The sequence below is a fragment of the Carcharhinus amblyrhynchos genome, unplaced genomic scaffold (genome assembly GCF_965287045.1).
Source record: "Carcharhinus amblyrhynchos unplaced genomic scaffold, sCarAmb.v2.hapA scaffold_991, whole genome shotgun sequence".
In the NCBI taxonomy this organism is placed as follows: Eukaryota; Metazoa; Chordata; class Chondrichthyes; order Carcharhiniformes; family Carcharhinidae; genus Carcharhinus; species Carcharhinus amblyrhynchos.
Window position 1 is genome coordinate 16,808 of NW_027650731.1, and position 17,037 is coordinate 33,844.

At 54.1% G+C, this 17,037-nt stretch overlaps 1 protein-coding gene across 1 annotated transcript in view; it reads right to left on the reverse strand.

Annotated features, from left to right (window-relative positions):
• supt16h (SPT16 homolog, facilitates chromatin remodeling subunit) overlaps nt 1-17,037 on the reverse strand; it is a 39,923-nt gene that overhangs the window by 9,636 nt on the left and 13,250 nt on the right. Inside the window, 10 exon segments of the mRNA XM_080184882.1 lie at nt 936-1,061; nt 1,355-1,473; nt 2,333-2,459; nt 3,574-3,709; nt 6,817-6,944; nt 9,327-9,480; nt 10,015-10,130; nt 10,669-10,764; nt 13,510-13,575; nt 15,800-15,912. Coding sequence (XP_080041008.1) covers nt 936-1,061; nt 1,355-1,473; nt 2,333-2,459; nt 3,574-3,709; nt 6,817-6,944; nt 9,327-9,480; nt 10,015-10,130; nt 10,669-10,764; nt 13,510-13,575; nt 15,800-15,912 — 1,181 coding nt within the window.

Consider the following 17,037-nt stretch of genomic DNA (forward strand, 5'->3'; position numbering starts at 1 on the left):
GAAATATCAGAGCCAGCAACACCCCCCCCTCCCCCGAACCCTGGGTATAACCAACCCCCCGACACACTGACACCCCCACCCCTCCAATCTGTGGAAGGAGTGAAACGTCAGACCCAGTCCCCTCCCCGGGTAAAGCTCACAAGGAGTTGGTTTGCAGGGAATGAAGGAGGTAAATGGAATTTTATCCTTCATTGCGAGAGGGATGGAGTTTAAAAACAGCGAGGTTATGTTCCAGCTGTATAAGGTGCTGGTGAGGCCACACCTGGAGTTACTGTGTACAGTTTTGGTCTCCTTACTTGAGAAAGGATAGACTGGCACTGGAGGGGGTACAGAGGAGATTCACTCGGGTGATTCCGGAGTTGAGAGGGTTGGATTATGAGGAGAGACTGAGTAGACTGGGGCTATACTCACTGGGATTCAGAAGAATGAGGGGGAGATCTTATAGAAAGATATAAGATGATGAAGGGAATCGATAAGATAGAAGCAGGGAAGTTGTTTCCACTGGGGGGTGAAACTGGAACTAGGGGGCATGGCCCCAAAATAAGGGGGAGCAGATTTGGGACTGAGTTGAGGAGGAACTTCTTCACACAAAGGGTTGGGAATCTGTGGAATTCCTGCCCAGTTGAGGCTCCCTCAGTGAATGTTTTTAAGACAAGGATAGATAGATTTTTGAACAGTAAAGGAGTTAAGGGGTTATGGTGAGCGGGTGGGTAAGTGGAGCTGAGTCCATGGAAAAGATCAGCCATGATCTTACTGAATGGGGGAGTAGGATCGAGGGGAGGGATGGCCTACTCCTGCTCCTATGTACCCCTCAGCCTTCAGCATCAACCCGTTACCCCACTGAAACCCCCCCCCAGACTGACAGGGACGGGGGAAGGGGGTGTTGTACACTGACTGGACAGAGAGCACTGTTGCTCACTGCCCCGGCCCGTTACCTGTTCTGCGTACAGGTCGTCCCGATCGTGCATGTGCTGGTGTTTCCCCAGGTCGGTGGTAATCTCTCCCACCTCCGTGTAAAACTGCACATCCGTGTGCCTCCGCTTCCCAAACATGATGGCGTTCTGGGGACGAGAACCGGAAAGGGGGTGTCAAAACACAGCCGGGGAACAAACCGGGGCGACAGAGAGAGCCGGGGGAGGGAGGGGGGAGCGACAGAGGGAGCCGGGAGGGGAGGGCGAGGTGGGGAGCAACGGAGGGAGCCAGGAGGGGCGAGGGGGGAGGGAACAAAGCAGAGCGATGGAGGAAGCCAAGGGAGGGGTGAGGGCAGCAACAGAGGGAGGGAGCTGGGAGGGGGGAGCGACAGAGGGAGCCGGGAGGGAGGGGGAACTGGGGGTAATTTCCACGTCAGACGCACCTTCAGGTGGAAGTGCAGCACGATGATCATTTCCCCGTCACAGGGCTGGAAGATGGAGTGTTTGATGTTATTGTACAAAATGTCAACCTTATCCCCTCGAACTGACGTGAAACGGAAACCTGCAGAGAAATCAGACACGTTAGAGAGAGAGAGGCGGGGGGGAGCAGGCGAGAGGGAGGGGGAGAGGGGGAGCAGGCGAGAGGGACAGAGAGAGAGGGAGGGAGGGAGAGGGGAGCAGGCGAGAGGGAGGGGGAGTTTAGTTTATATATCAGTGTCACAAGTAAGGCTTACATTAACACTGCAATGAAGTTACTGTGAGAATCCCCTAGTCATCCACACCCCAGCGCCTGTTGGGGTTACACTGAGGGAGAATTTAGCACGGCCCAATGCACCCTAACCAGCACGTCTTTCAGACTGTGGGAGGGAAACCGGAGCACCCAGAGGAAACCCACGCAGACATGGGGAGAATGTGCAGACTCCGAACAGACAGTGACTCAAACCGGGAATCGAACCCGGGTCCCTGGCGCTGCGAGGCAGCAGCGCTAACCCACTGTGCGCTGAGCCGGGAATCGAACCCGGGTCTCTGGCGCTGTGAGGCAGCAGCGCTAACCCACTGTGCGCTGAGCCGGGAATCGAACCCGGGTCCCTGGCGCTGTGAGGCAGCAGCGCTAACCCACTGTGCGCTGAGCCGGGAATCGAACCCGGGTCCCTGGCGCTGTGAGACAGCAGTGCTAACTCGCTGTGCGCTGAGCCGGGAATCGAACCCGGGTCCCTGGCGCTGTGAGGCAGCAGCGCTAACCCACTGTGCGCTGAGCCGGGAATCGAACCCGGGTCCCTGGCGCTGTGAGGCAGCAGCGCTAACCCACTGTGTCACCCTGCTGTCACACTCAGTCCTAACGCTGCCCTGTGGAAGGGGCTGGTTCGCCTGTGACCACACTCAGATGGATCCCAGTCCGTTCCCACGCTGTAAACACTTACCATTAACGTGAGCCTCCAGCGATCCCTGCATCCTCTTCTGGGCAATGTTAGGCCTGATGTAAAGGTCCTTGAGTTTGGGATTGCTTCTGTTGAGGTTAATGATGAGGGAGTCTTGCTTAACGATTCCCTGAAGAGAGAAAGGGGGACAGTGGGGAGTGGGCAAAGAGGAACATCAACAGACCCAAACCAACCCCCCCCACAGGGCGGCACTCCCTCAGCACCGACCCTCCCCACAGTGCGGCGCTCCCTCAGCACCGACCCTCCCCACAGTGTGGTGCTCCCACAGCACTGACCCTCCCCACAGTGCGGCGCTCCCTCTGCACTGACCCTCCCCACAGTGCGGCGCTCCCTCAGCACCGACCCTCCCCACAGTGCGGCGCTCCCACAGCACCGACCCTCCCCACAGTGCGGCGCTCCCTCTGCACTGACCCTCCCCACAGTGCGGCGCTCCCTCGGCACCGACCCTCCCACAGTGCAGCGCTCCCTCAGCACCGACCCTCCCCACAGTGCGGCGCTCCCACAGCACCGACCCTCCCCACAGTGCGGCACTCCCTCAGCACTGACCCTCCCCACAGTGCGGTCCTCCCTCGGCACTGACCCTCTCCACAGTGCGGCGCTCCCTCGGCACCGACCCTCCCACAGTGCGGCGCTCCCTCGGCACCGACCCTCCCCACAGTGCGGCGCTCCCTCAGCACTGACCCTCCCCACAGTGCGGCGCTCCCTCAGCACTGACCCTCCCCACAGTGCGGCGCTCCCTCAGCACTGACCCTCCCCACAGTGCGGCGCTCCCTCAGCACTGACCCACCCCACAGTGCGGCGCTCCCTCAGCACTGACCCTCCCCACAGTGCGGCGCTCCCTCGGCACTGACCCTCCCCACAGTGCGGCGCTCCCTCAGCACTGACCCTCCCCACAGTGCGGCGCTCCCTCGGCACTGACCCTCCCACACTAAACCGAGTCAAGTTGTAGATTGTAAAAACCCATTACTCTCTGTGGACAGAGAGAGAAAACTCTTGGGCAAGTGCGCCCCCCCCGGCTGGATGCCGTGACTGCAGCGTGACTGTTGACATATGAAAATTGGCTGGAATATGCTGACATTGCACCTCCCACAAGGAGAAGCCTCAAGGTACAGAAATTGAGAGCGAGTTAGTCAACCAAAGATCGGTGTTTGATATAAACTTGGATTAAAATTCTAAAAGCAAGTCAGCGACACCAGCCGCCCTCCCCTCCGCGCATTCCTCACCTCCTTCTCTTTCTCTTCCGCCTCCCGGGTCTTGTAACGTTTCTGGACCTCTTTGATAATCCGGAAGGCGTTCTGGAGGTTGGTGGCCGGGATCTGCTGCTCCCCGGGTATCTTCAGGTTCGACGCCCGGTAGGTGCTGGGTGGAGAGGGAGGGGGAAGAATCGGGAGAGGGAGAGAGCGAGGGTCAGTGGGCACAAAACCGAGGTGGGCGTTCCAATTCAACATCACCTCCTCGCCCACTCCCTCATATAGAAACTTAGAGGATCAGACCCTCTCTGGGTGAAGAAATGTCTCATCTCCGTCCTAAATGGTCTACCCTGAATCCTCAGACCCCCTGGTTCTGGACTCCCCCCACCATCAGGAACATCCTCCCTGCATCTACCCCTGTCCAGTCCTGTTAGAATTTGATAAATCTCTGTGAGATTCCCCCCCCCACCGAACTCCAGTGAAAACAATCCGAACCTCGTCAATCTCTCCTCGTCCATCCGTCCCCAGGAATCAGCCCGGGAAACCCTTCGCTGCAACTCCCTCGAGTGCAGGAACATCCTTCATCAGAAAAGGAGACCAAAACTGCCCACAATACTCTCGGTGTGGCCTCACCGAGGCCCCTGTATAATCACAATATCACATCCCTGGCTCCTGTACTCCAAACCTCTCCCAATGAAGGCCGTTTGCCTTCTTTACCACCTGCTGCACCTGCATCCTTACCCTCAGCGACTGGTGCACAAGGACACCCAGATCCCTCTGCACTCTCCCCATCTCCTAACTTACAGCCATTTTCTTTACGTTTGGGGGGGGGGGGGGGGGGTTAGAAGATAAACCGAGGCTCTTAAAGCTTGAGGGAAACGCGTTCTAGATCTGTACCCCTTCACAATTTCAAGCACCCCTTCTCCATCTCTGCTTATCCAGAGTACCATGGGTGCTGGAAATTGGAAATCAAAGCGGAAAATGCTGGATATTCTAAGGGAGGTCAGGTAGCATCTATGTAGAGAGAGAGAGAAGCAGAGCTCACATCTGAGGCCATTGAGAATCCAACAACAGGAGACAAAGGAAATTTGGCATGTCCGCTACGGACTCTCCCCAACTTTTACAGATGCCCCATAGAAAGCATTCTTTCTGATTGGATCACAGCTCGGTCTGGGCTCCTGCTCTGCCCAAGACCGCAAGGAACTACAAAAGGGTGGTGAATGTAGCCCCCAATCCATCACACAAACCAGCCTCCCATCCATTGACTCTGTCTACACTTCCCGCTGCCTCGGGGAAAAGCAGCCGGTATAATTAAGGACCCCCCCCCCAACCACACACCCCGGACATTCTCTCTTCCACCTTCTTCCATCGGGGGAAAAAGGTACAAAAGTCTGAGGTCCCGTACCGACCGACTCAAGAACAGCTTCTTCCCTGCTGCTGTCAGACTTTTGAATGGACCTCCCTCGCATTAAGCTGATCTTTCTCTACACCCTCGCTGTGACTGTAACACTACATTCTGCACCCTCTCCTTTCCTTCTCTATGAACGGTATGCTTTGTCTGCACAGCGCGCAAGAAACAATACTTTTCACCGTATGTCAGTGCACGTGGCAATAATAAATCAAATCAATAGGTCCTGAAATGTGAAACCCATTTTAGTCCCGTTTTGATAGTGTGGTGTCCAGAACCAGGAGTTCCGGCCAATACGCCCTTCAATCAACATCTTAGACACACACGTGTGTGCGCGCACACACACACATCGATAAAAACAGCTTATCTGGTCGTTCTGCGCAACTGGACCTGACCCCCATCCCCAAGCCATAAGACCATCAGATACAGGAGCAGAATGAGGCCACTCGGCCCATCGAGTCTGCTTCCCCCATTCAATCCTGGCTGATATTTTCCCCATCCCCCATTCCCCTGATCCCCTTATTAATCAGGAACCGATCTATCTCTGTCTTAAAGACACTCAGGGACCCGGCCTCCTCTGGAGCGAAGAGTCCCACACATTCCCCACTCTCTGGGTGAAGAAATCCCTCCCCATCTCTGTTTTAAAGGACCGTCCCTTTACCCTGAGTTTGTGCCCTCTCTGGTTCCAGTTTTTCCTACTGGTGGAAACATCCTCTCCACGTCCCACTCTATCCAGGGCCTCGCAGTATCCTGTAAGTTTCAATAAGATCCCCCCCTCATCCTTCTAAACTCCCGAGGACAGACCCAGAGTCCTCAACCCGTTCCTCACACCACAAGCTCTTCATTCCAGGGATCATCCTCGTGAACCTCCCTCTGGACCCTTTCCACATCCTTCCTTCGATACGGGGGGACCCCGTAAGTTCGCTGATGACACGAAGGTCGGTGGTGTTGTGGATGATCTGGAAGGATGGCAAAAGTTGCAGCAGGACATAGATAGGATGCAGGACTGGGCGGAGAAGTGGCAGATGGACTTCAACGCGGATAAATGTGTAGTCGTCCATTTTGGCAGAACCAACGGGATGAACGAGTACACTATCAAGGGCAGAAGTCTGAGTAGTGTTGAGGAGCAGAAGGATCTTGGGGTCCGGGTCCACAGGACTCTTAAATCGGCCTCGCAGGTGGAGGAGGTGGTCAAGAAGGCGTATGGTGTACTGGCCTTCATTAATCGAGGGATTGAGTTTAGGAGTCGGGAGGTAATGCTGGAACTTTATAAGACCCTTGTCAGGCCTCATTTAGAGTATTGTGCGCAGTTCTGGTCGCCTCACTATAGGAAGGACGTAGAAGCTATTGAAAGGGTACAGAGGAGATTTACAAGGATGTTGCCTGGATTGGGAGACATGCCTTATGAAGATAGGTTGAGGGAGCTGGGACTCTTTTCCCTGGAGAGACGAAGGTTGACAGGCGACCTGATAGAAGTTTACAAAATGTTGAGAGGAATAGATAGGGTGGACTCTCAGAGGCTATTTCCCCAGGTTGAAATGGTCGCTACGAGAGGACACAGGTTTAAGGTGCGGGGAGGGAGGTTCAGAAGTGATGTTAGGGGTAAGTTTTTCACTCAGAGGGTGGTGAGTGAATGGAATCGGCTGCCGTCAGTGGTGGTGGAGGCGAACTCGCTGGGGTCTTTTAAAAGACTTCTGGATGAGTATATGGGGTTTAATGAGATTGAGGGTTATAGATAGGTCTGTAGGTTGGTAGGTGATGATGTGATCGGCGCAACTTGTGGGCCGAAGGGCCTGTTTGTGCTGTAGTGTTCTATGTTCTAAAACTGCTCCCAATCTTCAGCCAAACCCACCCACAGTGGTACTCACATCTCCTTGACGAAGGTAGCCTCGGGGTTGGGGAAGAGGTTGCCCTCATTGCGGCCCAGGGCGCTGCCTGGACAGTAGAAGTTGATGCGGAGATAGGTGTAGTCTCCCTCCACTGAAGTGCTGATGTTCTGCGGGCGAAGAGGACGCAGTCAGTTTGAGCAGAAGAACCTCTCCACCGTGTTTAACCTCCCTCAGACCCTCCTCCCTGCCCTGTCCCGTTCTCCTTACCCTCCGATTCCTCCCTCCCTCACACCCATTCATCCAGCTTTCCCTGCCTCAAATACCACAAGACCGGAATACAGACAGGAAGATGATGGCACTGACACATCATCACTAGACTATTAACGTTCTGGGGGACCCGGGTTCGAATCCCGCCACGGCAGAGGGTGGAATGTGAATTTAGTAAAAAATATTTGGGATTAAAACAAAAAAAGAACAGCACAGCCTGGGAAACAGGCCCTTCGGCCCAACGAGCCCACACCGCCATTTTAACACTGAGTTCCCTCTTCCACCCATGACCCTTGTCTACGCTAACGGCACTCCGCATTGGAAACCAGGTTGAGGGGAGACTGATTTAGGGACAACTTGTTACACCAATCATCTTTGGGGTGTGGGAGGAAACCAGAGCACCCGGAGAAAACCCACGCAAGCACAGGGAGAACGCGCAAACTCCCACAGACACCGGCCCAAATCCATGTGTCCGCACAGCAAACCAGCGATAGTCACTGAGCTGTCGTGTTGCCCAGTATCTGGTCCCGTTTTAAGCGTACACTAACGACGTGAAGCACTAGGCTACTCTCGAAACAACCAAGAGCAGCCCTCGTACGACCCACCGCGTGTATGCCCCTCGTTGGACAACAAGGCAGACCGAAGCACCTGTAGATCAACAGATTAAGAATCTATTGATAATGAAACCATTTCATCCAGAATTTAATCCGGACAAATGAGGTAATGCATTTTGGAAGGTCTAATACAGATAGAAAATATACAGTAAATGGCAGAATCCTTAAGAGTATTGATCAGCAGAGGGATCTGGGTGTACAGGTACACAGAGTATTGATAGGCAGAGGGATCTGGGCGTACAGGTACACAGAGTATTGATAGGCAGAGGGATCTGGGCGTACAGATACACAGGTCACTGAAAGTGACAATTCAGGTGGAGAAGGTAGTCAGGAAGGCATACGGCATGCTTGCCTTCATCAGCCGGGGGCACTGAGTTTAAAAATTGGCAAGTCATGTTGCAGCTTTATAGAACCTTAGTGAGGCCGCACTTGGAATATAGTGTTCAATTCTGGGTCACCCACACCACCAGAAGGATGTGGAGGCTTTGGAGAGGGGACAGAAAAGATTTACCAGGATGTTACCCCTGGTATGGAGGGCATGAGCTCTGAGGAGAGGTTGGAGAAACTTGGTTTGTTCTCACTGGAGCGACGGAGGTTGAGGGGAGACCTGATAGAAGTCTACAAGATGATGAGGGACAGAGTGGATAGTCAGAAGCTTTTTCCCCCCAGGGTGGAAGAGTCAATTACTGGGGGGGGGGGGGGGGGGAAGAACAGGTTTAAGGTGCGAGGGGCAAGGTTTAAAGGAGATGTACGAGGCAGATTTTTTACACAGAGGGGGGGTGGGTGCCTGGAACTCGCTGCCGGGGGGAGGGAGTGGAAGCGGATACGATAGTGAGTTTTAAGGGGCGTCTGGACAAATCCATGAATAGTATGGGAATAGAGGGATACGGTCCCCGGAAGGGTAGGGGGTTTTAGTTCAGTCGGGGGGCAGCATGGTCAGTGCAGGATTGGAGGGGCCGAAGGGCCTGTTCCGGTGCTGGAATTTTCCTTGCTCTTTGTACCTCGCGTTAAGTTGATCTTTCTCTACTGTGACTAACGCTACATTCTGCACCCTCTCCTTTCCTTCTCTATGAATGGTATGCTTGTTTGTATAGCACGCAAGAAACAATACTTTTCGCCGTACGGTAACACACGTGACAATAAATCAAATGAAACATTTCCCAAGGGTGAGACGCTGCGGCCACCAACTGACCAGTTGTAGCAATTGATCTCTGACTGACCAGTTGACCCGTATTTGCTTCCCAAGGGCGAGACGGTGCGGCCACCAACTGACCAGTTGTAGCAATTGATCTCTGACTGACCAGTTGACCCGTATTTGCTTCCCGTGGGTGAGACGCTGCGGCCACTAAATGACCAGTTGTAGCAATTGAACTCTGACTGACCAGTTGACCCGTATTTGCTTCCCGTGGGTGAGACGGTGCGGCCACTAAATGACCAGTTGTAGCAATTGATCTCTGACTGACCAGTTGACCCGTATTTGCTTCCCAAGGGTAAAATGCTGCGGCCACCAACTGACCAGTTGTAGCAATTGATCTCTGACTGACCTGAAGAGGCACTGGAATCTCGTGAAGGGCCATGGCCTGTATCACAAACGCTTAAACATGCTGGACGCCTGCGGGATCGGCACTCAGCACGGCGGTGGGGTGGGGGGGGGTGGGGAGAACGTACCTTGATGGTAGCGATGTGGAACGGCGTGGCGATGCCAAAGACGGGGAGGATCACGGTCTCGTACTTCTTGTCGATGTAGATCTTCATGTCCCGAATGTCCGGCTCCTTGGGCATCTGAGAGGGGTTCTTGTACGAGTCACGCGACTTGCGAGCTCTGCGGAAGGAAGGGAAGGAGGGACAGGAAAGTCAGATGGAGATCAGCGTGCAAAGCTCACCGGATTCCCCCACGCCCCCCCACCCCTCCTCTTCCCTCCATATCCGGGACAAGGTTCAACAGGATGTTGCCCCTGGTACGGAGGGGCATTAGCTACGAGGGAGAGGTTGGAGAAACTTGGTTTGTTCTGACTGGAGTGACGGAGGTCGAGGGGGAGAGCTGATAGAAGTCTATACGATTACGAGAGGCCTGCTGTCCAGCCAGCGACGTCTACGTCTCACGGGTGAATGAACGACGAGAACAGGAGGAAGCAATTCAGTCCGGCTTTACAACAGATATACAGGAACAGGAGGCCATTCAGCCCATCTCCCTCAATCCCCATACCCAAGGAAAACCAATCAGAGTTAACCCTGGGCTTTTGCGGGGGAGGGGGGCAGTCAGAGGGTCTGCCAGAATTCCTGTGGCGTATGGGTGTGTGAAGGACCTGCGCAAGCCTGTGCTATGATACCCGGGGAGGAGGGGACCCTCTCTTACTTCTGGCTTTGCTGCTCGCCGCGATTCTCTGTCAGTCTCCGCTTGGCTTCCTCATTCAGCTGGTGGGCCAGTTCCCGCTGGTGGGTCCGTCGCTTCTCCTCCGAGGTCATCTCATTCTGCAGGGGGAGAGGGGAGGGGAGGGGAGGGGGCGCGGTGAAGAGGGGGAGGAGGGAGAGAGAAAGGCAGGTGAGGTTGGGTTATAAGACAGTGCGAATGGAACCGAACACACGGCAAGTAAACCAGACACGGGAGAGAAGGGAAACAGCCGGGATGTTTATCCGACCAGGAAGCAGAGGCGGCGCTCCAGCTTAATGACCTGTGCTCAGGACAGTAGACAGGTCACTGACCCCGAACATTAACCCTGTTTCTCTCGGCACGCACACACACGCACACACACAGCCTTCCTGCTGCGATCGTCAAATTATTCCACAAACTCCGAGCTGCTTCAGTGTGGAAGATATTGGCCACTCCGTACGGTGCTGCCACACATCCTGCCCCCTGGGTCACACAAACCCACCGCCCCCACCCCCCCCCCCCCCAAACTCCAAACCCTTCCCCGTTGACCCAACTCCAATAATACCTCCCCCCACCACCACCACACCAGCCCCGGACTCTGAGGCAGAGCAGAGGTCACCCCACCACAAACCAACTTACCCGGGTCCTCTCCGTCAGCAGGCTGGCCTTCCCACCTCGTCCGAGCAAATCTTCAGCCTCATCCTTCACCTCATCCTCCTCTTCCTCATCTTCATTCTGAATAACAACAGGTAGAGGGGTTAGATACAGAGTAAAGCTCCTTCTACACTGTCCCCCCCATCAAACACTCCCAGGACAGGTACAGCACAGGGTTAGATACAGAGTAAAGCTCCCTCTACACTGTCCCCCCATCAAACACTCCCAGGACAGGGACAGCACGGGGTTAGATACAGAGTAAAGCTCCCTCTACACTGTCCCCCCCATCAAACACTCCCAGGACAGGTACAGCACGGGGTTAGATACAGAGTAAAGCTCCCTCTACACTGTCCCCCCCATCAAACACTCCCAGGACAGGTACAGCACGGGGTTAGATACAGAGTAAAGCTCCCACTACACTGTCCCTCCATCAAACACTCCCAGGACAGGTACAGCACGGGGTTAGATAGAGTAAAGCTCCCTCTACACTGTCCCCCATCAAACACTCCCAGGACAGGTACAGCACGGGGTTAGATACAGAGTAAAGCTCCCTCTACACTGTCCCCCCCATCAAACACTCCCAGGACAGGTACAGCACGGGGTTAGATACAGAGTAAAGCTCCCTCTACACTGTCCCCCCCATCAAACACTCCCAGGACAGGTACAGCACGGGGTTAGATACAGAGTAAAGCTCCCTCTACACTGTCCCCATCAAACACTCCCAGGACAGGTACAGCACGGGGTTAGATACAGAGTAAAGCTCCCACTACACTGTCCCTCCATCAAACACTCCCAGGACAGGTACAGCACGGGGTTAGATAGAGTAAAGCTCCCTCTACACTGTCCCCCCATCAAACACACCCAGGACAGGTACAGCACGGGGTTAGATACAGAGTAAAGCTCCCTCTACACTGTCCCCCCCATCAAACACTCCCAGGACAGGTACATCACGGGGTTAGATACAGAGTAAAGCTCCCTCTACACTGTCCCCCCATCAAACACTCCCAGGACAGGTACAGCACGGGGTTAGATACAGAGTAAAGCTCCCTCTACACTGTCCCCCCATCAAACACTCCCAGGACAGGTACAGCACGGGGTTAGATACAGAGTAAAGCTCCCTCTACACTGTCCCCCCCATCAAACACTCCCAGGACAGGTACAGCACGGGGTTAGATACAGAGTAAAGCTCCCTCTACACTGTCCCCCCATCAAACACTCCCAGGACAGGTACAGCACGGGGTTAGATACAGAGTAAAGCTCCCTCTACACTGTCCCCCCCATCAAACACTCCCAGGACAGGTACAGCACGGGGTTAGATACAGAGTAAAGCTCCCTCTACACTGTCCCCCCATCAAACACTCCCAGGACAGGTACAGCACGGGGTTAGATACAGAGTAAAGCTCCCTCTACACTGTCCCCCATCAAACACTCCCAGGACAGGTACAGCACGGGGTTAGATACAGAGTAAAGCTCCCTCTACACTGTCCCCCCATCAAACACTCCCAGGACAGGTACAGCACGGGGTTAGATACAGAGTAAAGCTCCCTCTACACTGTCCCCCCATCAAACACTCCCAGGACAGGTACAGCACGGGGTTAGATACAGAGTAAAGCTCCCTCTACACTGTCCCCCCATCAAACACTCCCAGGACAGGTACAGCACGGGGTTAGATACAGAGTAAAGCTCCCTCTACACTGTCCCCCCCCATCAAACACTCCCAGGACAGGTACAGCACGGGGTTAGATACAGAGTAAAGCTCCCTCTACACTGTCCCCCCCATCAAACACTCCCAGGACAGGTACAGCACGGGGTTAGATACAGAGTAAAGCTCCCTCTACACTGTCCCCCCATCAAATACTCCCAGGACAGGGACAGCACGGGGTTAGATACAGAGTAAAGCTCCCTCTACACTGTCCCCCCATCAAACACTCCCAGGACAGGTACAGCACGGGGTTAGATACAGAGTAAAGCTCCCTCTACACTGTCCCCATCAAACACTCCCAGGACAGGGACAGCACGGGGTTAGATACAGAGTAAAGCTCCCTCTACACTGTCCCCCCATCAAACACTCCCAGGACAGGTACAGCACGGGGTTAGATACAGAGTAAAGCTCCCTCTACACTGTCCCCCATCAAACACTCCCAGGACAGGTACAGCACGGGGTTAGATACAGAGTAAAGCTCCCTCTACACTGTCCCCCATCAAACACTCCCAGGACAGGTACAGCACGGGGTTAGATACAGAGTAAAGCTCCCTCTACACTGTCCCCCCCATCAAACACTCCCAGGACAGGTACAGCACGGGGTTAGATACAGAGTAAAGCTCCCTCTACACTGTCCCCCCATCAAACACTCCCAGGACAGGTACAGCACGGGGTTAGATACAGAGTAAAGCTCCCTCTACACTGTCCCCCCATCAAACACTCCCAGGACAGGTACAGCACGGGATTAGATACAGAGTAAAGCTCCCTGTACACTGTCCCCCCATCAAACACTCCCAGGACAGGTACAGCACGGGGTTAGATACAGAGTAAAGCTCCCTCTACACTGTCCCCCCCATCAAACACTCCCAGGACAGGTACAGCACGGGGTTAGATACAGAGTAAAGCTCCCTCTACACTGTCCCCCCATCAAACACTCCCAGGACAGGTACAGCACGGGGTTAGATACAGAGTAAAGCTCCCTCTACACTGTCCCCATCAAACACTCCCAGGACAGGTACAGCACGGGGTTAGATACAGAGTAAAGCTCCCTCTACACTGTCCCCCATCAAACACTCCCAGGACAGGTACAGCACGGGGTTAGATACAGAGGAAATCTCTCTCACCTTGAGGAATATGCCGACATTTTTAATCTTCTTCTTAACGGTGGTGATGACAGTAGCTGCACCTTCCTGTCGGGGAGGGGAAAGGTCAGAATCAGTGATTCTGTGAGTGGAAAATCATGTCTCACAAATTTGTTTTTTGAAAATTGAGTTTTTTGAAGGTAGACGAGGGCAGTGCAGTTGATGTTGTCTACATGGACTTTAGCAAGGCCTTTGACAAGGTACCGCATGGCAGGTTGTTGGATAAGGTTAAATCTCACGGGATCCAGGGTGAGGGATCTAAATGGAGACAAAATTGGCTTCTTGACAGAAGCCAGAGGGTGGTTGTAGAGGGTTGTTTTTCAAACTGGAGGCCTGTGACCAGCCTCAGGGATCAGTGCTGGGCCCACTGTTATTTATCATTTATATTAATGATTTGGATGAGAATATAGGGGACATGGTTAGTAAGTTTACAGATGACACCAAGATTGGTGGCACGGTGGACAGTGAAGAAAGTTATTTCCAATTGTAACGGGATCTTGATCAATTGGGCCAGTGGGCTGACCAATGGCAGATGGAGTTTAATTTAGATAAATGCGAGGTGATGCATTTTGGTCGATTGAACCAGGGCAGGACTTACTCAGTTAATGGTAGGGCGTTGGGGAGAGTTACAGAACAAAGAGATCTCGGGGTACAGGTTCATAGCTCCTTGAAAGTGGAGTCACAGGTGGACAGAGTGGTGAAGGAGGCATTCGGCATGCTTGGTTTCATCGGTCAGAACATTGAATACAGGAGTTGGGACGTCTTGTTGAAGTTGTACAAGACATTGGGAAGGCCACACTTGGAATACTGTGTACAGTTCTGGTCACCCTATTATAGAAAGGATATTATTAAACTAGAAAGAGTGCAGAAAAGATTTACTAGGATGTTACCGGGACTTGATGGATTGAGTTATAAGGAGAGGCTGGATAGACTGGGACTTTTTCCTCTGGAGCGTAGGAGGCTGAGGGGTGATCTTATAGAGGTTTATAAAATAATGAGGGGCACAGATCAGCGAGATAGTCAACATCTTTTCCCCAAAGGTAGGGGAGTCTAAAACTAGAGGGCAGAGGTTTAAGGTGAGAGGGGAGAGATACAAAAGGGTCCAGAGGGGCAATTTTTTCACCCAGAGGGTGGTGAGTGTCTGGAACGAGCTGCCAGAGGCAGTAGTAGAGGCGGGGACAATTTTGTCTTTTAAAAAGCATTTAGACAGTTACATGGGTACGATGGGTATAGAGTGATATGGGGCAAATGTGGGCAATTGGGATTAGCTTAGGGGTTTAAAAAAAAGGGACAGCACGGACAGGTTGGGCCGAAGGGCCTGTTTCCCTGCTGTAAACCTCTGTGACTCGATGATCTTCGTCATGTGACCCTCTTGTGCAAAAATCACAAGGAGTTGGTTTGTAGATACAGCAGGGAATGAAGGAGGTAAATGGAATTTTATCCTTCATTGCCAGAGGGACGGAGTTTAAAAACAGCGAGGTTATGTTGCAGCTGTTTAAGGTGCTGGTGAGGCCACACCTGGAGTTACTGTGTACAGTTTTGGTCTCCTTACTTGAGAAAGGATAGACTGGCCCTGGAGGGGGTGCAGAGGAGATTCACTCGGGTGATTCCGGAGTTGAGAGGGTTGGATTATGAGGAGAGACTGAGTAGACTGGGACTATACTCACTGGGATTCAGAAGAATGAGGGGAGATCTTATAGAAACATATAAGATTATGAGGGAATCGATAAGATAGAAGCAGGGAAGTTGTTTCCACTGGTGGGTGAAACTAGAACTAGGGGGCATGGCCTCAAAATAAGGGGGAGCAGATTTAGGGCTGAGTTGAGGAGGAACTTCTTCACACAAAGGGTTGTGAATCTGTGGAATTCCCTGCCCAGTTGAGGCTCCCTCACTGAATGTTTTTAAGACAAGGATAGATAGATTTTTGAACAGTAAAGGAATTAAGGGTTATGGTGAGCGGGTGGGTAAGTGGAGCTGAGTCCAGGAAAAGATCAGCCACGATCTTATTGAATGGCGGGGTAGGATTGAGGGGAGAGATGGCCGACTCCTGCTCCTATTTCTTATAGGGCCAGAGATGTAGGCCCAGGCAGAGTGTGACGCAGGGCTCCCCATCAGTGTGGAGGGGGAACATGGAAGTGGGGGTTAGCGAGGGGTGAGGAGACGACGATACTCAGGGCCCGGGGGGGTCTCCGACGTCGCAGCAGGGGGTGGGTCGAATGCGTGCTCTGGGCTGGGCTGGGCGGCTCCCCTCCTCTTCTCCTGCGGACGGTACCTCATTTATCAGCACGGTGTCCCCGATGAACAGGGCGTAGGTTTTCTCCTCGGGGGTCTTGCCCTCCTTGTTTTCCATGGCGGAGAATCCCAGGTTGACGCTGAACATCATCCCTGGACACAGAGAGGGCAGTGAGTGACGGAACATGGCCATCGCAATGCGTCAGGGACAATATCACCAGCACCACATACAGTGTACACACTAAAATATCACCCCACAGCCCCCCTCACCCCCTCCCTATCCCTGTAACCCCCTCCAGCCCCCCTCACCCCCTACACTACAATATCACCCCACAGCCCCGGCACCCCCTACACTACAATATCACCCCACAGCCCCCCTCACCCCCTACACTACAACATCACCCCACAGCCCCCCCACCCCCTACACTACAACATCACCCCACAGCCCCCCCCACCCCCTACACTACAACATCACCCCACAGCCCCCCCCACCCCCTACAATATCACCCCACAGCCCCCCCCACCCCCTACACTACAATATCACCCCACAGCCCCCCTCACCCCCTACACTACAATATCACCCGACAGCCCCCCCCACCCCCTACACTACAACATCACCCCACAGCCCCCCCCACCCCCTACACTACAACATCACCCCACAGCCCCCCTCACCCCCTACACTACAACATCACCCCACAGCCCCCCCCACCCCCTACACTACAACATCACCCCACAGCCCCCCCCACCCCCTACACTACAACATCACCCCACAGCCCCCCCCACCCCCTACACTACAACATCACCCCACAGCCCCCCTCACCCCCTACACTACAACATCACCCCACAGCCCCCCTCACCCCCTACACTACAATATCACCCCACAGCCCCCCCCACCCCCTACACTACAACATCACCCCACAGCCCCCCTCACCCCCTACACTACAACATCACCCCACAGCCCCCCTCACCCCCTACACTACAACATCACCCCACAGCCCCCCCCACCCCCTACACTACAACATCACCCCACAGCCCCCCCCACCCCCTACACTACAACATCACCCCACAGCCCCCCTCACCCCCTACACTACAACATCACCCCACAGCCCCCCCCACCCCCTACAATATCACCCCACAGCCCCCCCCACCCCCTACACTACAATATCACCCCACAGCCCCCCTCACCCCCTACACTACAATATCACCCCACAGCCCCCCTCACCCCCTACACTACAACATCACCCCACAGCCCCCCTCACCCCCTACACTACAATATCA